The following is a 5000-nucleotide window of genomic DNA, read 5'->3' on the forward strand; positions in this document are numbered from 1 at the left end:
AAGAGAGAAAATTAGCTCATGGGACAAGAGCCTATGAACCAGGCAGCAAGCTCAGGTTTGGACAGATGAAGCCATGTGGAAGTGATAAAAGCTGTAGTTCCTGTGTGGCCACTTGAGGCAGGCTCCAAAAGGGAGTCGTTCCCCATTCGCCCCCATGTTAAAATGCCAGACTTTACAACAGGATTAAACATGTTTACAGCCTGGTTAAAAAAAAACGGTTTTGGACTTTAGAGCTAATTTCTCTTTCATAACAACTGTACAAGTGTGAGTTTTTATATAACGTTTAGAGTAAAATAGAGGATAGAAAAGACTATGTATTGGGTGTGATCGACAGGTCGCCTGTCCAGTGATCACACAGCTCGCCAATTACGGACCAATAGCAGGCGGAGGCGTGGCTCTGTGGGAAACCCCTGGTCTTGCACAAGCTTCACAAGAGCCAAGATGGCAGCAGCCAAAACGCCAAACTAAAGGCTTCAAAACACGAGTCACAACCAATAGAGTGACATCACAGTGACTCCGCCCACATTTCTATGGTGTGAACAGAACTAGAGGTCCTTTAACCCCCCATATCAGTTAGGATTGAATTAGGATCCCCATTAGCTGATGCAGAGTATCTACTCTTCCTGGAGTCGATCAGCACAGAACATAAACACACTACAACAGATAAGACACTTACAAACAAAATACAAATAAGAAAAATATAGCTGACGATATACTTTGTTTCAAGCATTATTACAATATATACAGTATTATTTTTCATGTATACTTATATACTGTACATAGACAGTATATATTAATGTGAACATACTGTACTATTATTGTGGTCATATGAGGACACACATGGCCCTATAGGCCAGAATTCAACAGTTCACATTCAGTACAAACAGTACACAGTGCTGTTTCCCTTTGGGCAATATCGTTTTCTCTCTAAATAAAAGTTTCTCAAACTTTTTCCAGCCTGGTACACAAAGGAGCAATATCCATGTCATCTATTCTGGATCATGATGACCCAAGATTTAAAAAGCCAGGATCTAAGGCAGCGCATTCTTTCTAAAGGCAACACGTGCTTTTTGAGGGTCACACATTCTCACTGGGGTCAAAGCGTTCTCTCATAGGGCAAAACATTTTGTGTTCAGGACAAAACATCCTTTCCTCTGAGCAGAAAAGTCCCTCCCTCGTGAGGCAAAGTTTCCTCTACTTGGGTATAAAACATGCGCTCACTGGGGAAAAACCTTCCTCCGGATCTCCTTCTCTCGGGGCAACACATTTTTTTATTGGGCAACAAGAAAACTATCTTTCTTGAAGAAAAAAACATTTTCCTAGAGACGTCATCTCTCTTATAGGGAAATATTTACTCTCTTAAGCCATTGTTGCATTGGCCGATAATCCGTCGATAAACATTCTAAATAATGCCATCGTTGACCGACCAAATGCCATTTCAACTGTCCGATCGACAGCACAACGCAAACAGAAAAGTGAGGTCAATTGTCCATTAATAGGCATGTCCATCTGGCGCTGTGTTTTGAATTTCAAAGCTTTGATGAGGCAATAGGTGAGTATACAAATCAGTCACCAACCACACACCAACATGTAATCACTACGTATGGATCAAACCAATTATGTATTTTCACTTTGATAGACCAGATATTATGTCTTGAAGTCATAAGAGCAATCTGTTAAACACTGCTATCTTGGAATGATATTTATGTTTGATGTCCACTTTTACATCATGAGGCATCTGGATAAAGTGCATCCATTCAACCAGCGATCAGATCTGTGATCGGCCGTTAAATCTGTGATCACACTGTTCAAAAAAAATCATCATCTCTTAGGGCAAAGCCTACGTAAACCATCCTGATCACGTGAACTCACATTCTGTTTTGTTCTGCGGATCAGCGATTTCCAGAAATTACAAAGTGCACGACCAATCAGAGACCTGCCTTGTAACCGGCCAATCAGGGATGCCGCTGGGAAAATGGCGGTCCGGAAGCAATGAGCGGTAACGTTAATGCTAGTAGAGTTTACACAGCCATAAGTGCAGTTATTGCAGAAATAAACTCAAACAAAACAAGATTAGCACCAGCAGAGGGCCTTGGCGGAAAATACATTTTCGACGTTCTTGCAAATGGATTTGGATTGGATTTGGCGACGCTGATTGGCTGAAGGAGTTGTCTGTCAAGGCAAGTACTCCCACCCACTGAAATCAATGTGGACATCTGGAAGTACTGATACGAGGGTGACACAGAATGTGAGGTGACGTGGTCAGGATGGTTTTTACCAGGCTACAAAACCTTATCACTATTGGGCAAAAACATTCTCTTGAAGACTCAAGCATGAGCTTTCTCAATTAAACATATTAATGATTAGCGATTTTTCATCTGAACAATTGAGATACTTTTATATATTTTTTCCCTAAAAGTATAGTGCAAATATTCCATAGAACAACTGTTTTCCTGTTTCAGTTAAATTGAGATATTGTGACTGAGTACATTTGTTTGTGTACAGTGCAGGATGCAGAGAGATGCCAGAGCTCCAGAATTTGTGATGAAAGGGAGAAAAATCTCTCTGCTCCTCAATCAAATCTGGCCCCAAGGCCTTAACCTTCACATGCATAATTCAAATGGAAATGCAATATGTAAAATGGCCATGTTCCTACATTTGAATTTAAATTTGCCACTTGTATGTGCGCAGTCCAACTTCAAATGCAATAATGTCATTTGCATTTGACATTTCGTATACTAGTATTGACATTTCATAAAAACAGAGATTTGCACACTTTATTTTGTAGCTTTATTATTCAAATGATGATGCAAAGTGCATGCGTAGCCATGCATAGCTATGTTTCATGTGGTTATTCGATAATGGTAAGTATATGGTAATGGTAAATATTTGAAAACAAAGAGGACTTATCTCTTATGTGTTGTTCTGTTTTAGAATTCAGTATTTATGTAATGCTGGGAATCAGACTCAGAACCTCCACCAAGGAAGCTAAAGCCCATGGGCTACAGCAGCATGGCTAGCATGACAAGAAAATGTGCTTCAGCGACAGAACCAAAAACGTTACCATTTCGTAAAAAATTTAATTTTCCAATTTGCATCAGCACTTGAAGTGTTCAAATCTCAGTTTAAATGAAATGTCAACACTAGTATATGAAATGTATAAAATGAATAAACCCTCTATGAGTAACATGTGTATGAGTGTGCGTGTACGCGTTTTCACCGGCACCAGCTGAGGTACTTGGGTGGGCCAACAATCTCTCCCCAGACGTTTTACACCCAGAATGAATGCATAGTTGTATCTGATGCCAACAGTTGGATCACTGCTGTCTCCCCCCTGTGCCTGGTTGTTAGGGGACTCATGGGAGACAAATGTTATGGTAACTGCCGTCATGGCTACAATGAGTTGTGCCTGTGTGTTTTGTGTGAGAGAGAAAGAACGACAGAGAGAGATACAGAGCGAGAGAGAGAGAGAGAGAGAGAGAGAGGGGAGAGAGAGAGAGAGAGAGATACAGAGCGAGAGAGAGAGAGGCGAGAGAGAGAGGAGAGAGATAGAGAAAGAATGTGGCACTTGTGTGTGCTGGCTGCAGCTCAGTAGATGCTCTGTGTTCTCAGCTGCCTGCCCGCCTCTCCGTGACATTCCGTGTCCACAGCGCTCACTTGAGCAGCGAGGACATCCATAACATCAAATGGTCCCTACAGAGCAGGGGGGGGGTCACCTGGTTCATTTGGCCACCCATGACTGCCTCCAACATCAGTTAGTCAGACCTGCTGAAAGGTGGCTGCCTCGCAGTGTGGAGTCACGCGTCACACTTGAAAAATGGCCCGCGTTTAAAATCTCCATCAAACCCAAGCCCCGTGAAAAGAAGTCGATGTGGGTTAAACGTACAGAGAGACCCATGCAGGAGGAGAGGAGAGGAGTCTTTACCTAAAGACATAGACAGCATTGACAGGAGAGGAGAGCAGAGGGTCTCCCGCATCTGTGGCCGACTGATGCCAAGACACTCTTTGAAGAGAGAAGAGGAAGAATAGGATAGACACAAGGTGAGAAACCAATAAGTTAATACCAAAAGTTATTTTTATCAAGTCCCATTCCCCGGGTTTCCCGCCCATTTTCTCCCCAATTGTACTTGGCCAATTCCCCCTGCTGTCCGCGTCGTTGCACCACCTCCTCTGTTGATCTGGGGAGAGCTGTAGACTAGCACATGCTTCCTCTGACACATGTGCAGTCGCCAGCCGTTTCTTTCCACCTGACAGCGAGGAGTTCCACCGGCAGGACGTAGCTTGTGTGGGGAGGATCATGCTATTCCCCCCAGTTCCCCTCCCCACTGAACAGGCACCCCCCGACCGACCAGAGGAGGCACTAATGCAGCGACCAGGACACATACCCTTAACCCGGCTTCCCACCCGCAGACACGGCCCAATCGTGCCTGTATGGATGCCCGGCCAAGCCGGAGATAACACGGGGGCTCGAACCAGCGACCCTCGTGTTGGTAGGCGGGGAATCTAACACTACTCTATGTTATTGTCGGATGCAAAGAAACAACGGGAAGAGGTGAGTCCCAGCTGGATGGCTAAATGGTTAGAGAGGGCCTCTAATTAATATACACAGTGTTAAACATTAAACTCACAAGCTATTACTGTATGACAGGCATTATGATAAATGCACCCAGTGGACTGTTGTGTTAGCATCGACTCCAGCTAATCAGCCTATAGCCAACGCAGGCCTAATCTAACTATACTCTCTATAGGAAACAGACTGTCGCAGTGCAGAGCATGTGTCTTCATTCTCATGATCAGGTTATCAGTGTGCACGCCATGTGTCTTGACAGAAGCCAGTGGAGAGATGGCACAGCAACCAGAGACTCAACTCAATTAGTAGCCCGGCAGTGCTAACTGGCCACCATCTCATTACCGTCTTCATTACACCCCATTTACATTTTAACTACCGAGGACAACTTTGCACAGACTAGCAGCATCTCTGTCCCTGCTTGCCGTCTTTC

At 43.9% G+C, this 5000-nt stretch overlaps 1 protein-coding gene across 6 annotated transcripts in view; it reads right to left on the reverse strand.

Moving 5' to 3' along the window:
• Positions 1 to 5000, reverse strand: part of pdlim5a (PDZ and LIM domain 5a) — a 95822-nt gene that overhangs the window by 21215 nt on the left and 69607 nt on the right. For 5 of the 6 annotated variants that reach the window (XM_083644784.1, XM_083644783.1, XM_083644781.1 and 2 more), the window contains one exon: positions 3926 to 4003. The exons of the other annotated variant lie outside the window; for it this stretch is intronic. In XM_083644784.1, coding sequence (XP_083500910.1) covers positions 3926 to 4003 — 78 coding nt within the window. The remainder of the gene's footprint in view (positions 1 to 3925; positions 4004 to 5000) is intronic. 6 annotated transcript variants of the gene reach the window in all.

This window comes from Poromitra crassiceps (genome assembly GCF_964638095.1).
Source record: "Poromitra crassiceps genome assembly, chromosome: 10".
In the NCBI taxonomy this organism is placed as follows: Eukaryota; Metazoa; Chordata; class Actinopteri; order Beryciformes; family Melamphaidae; genus Poromitra; species Poromitra crassiceps.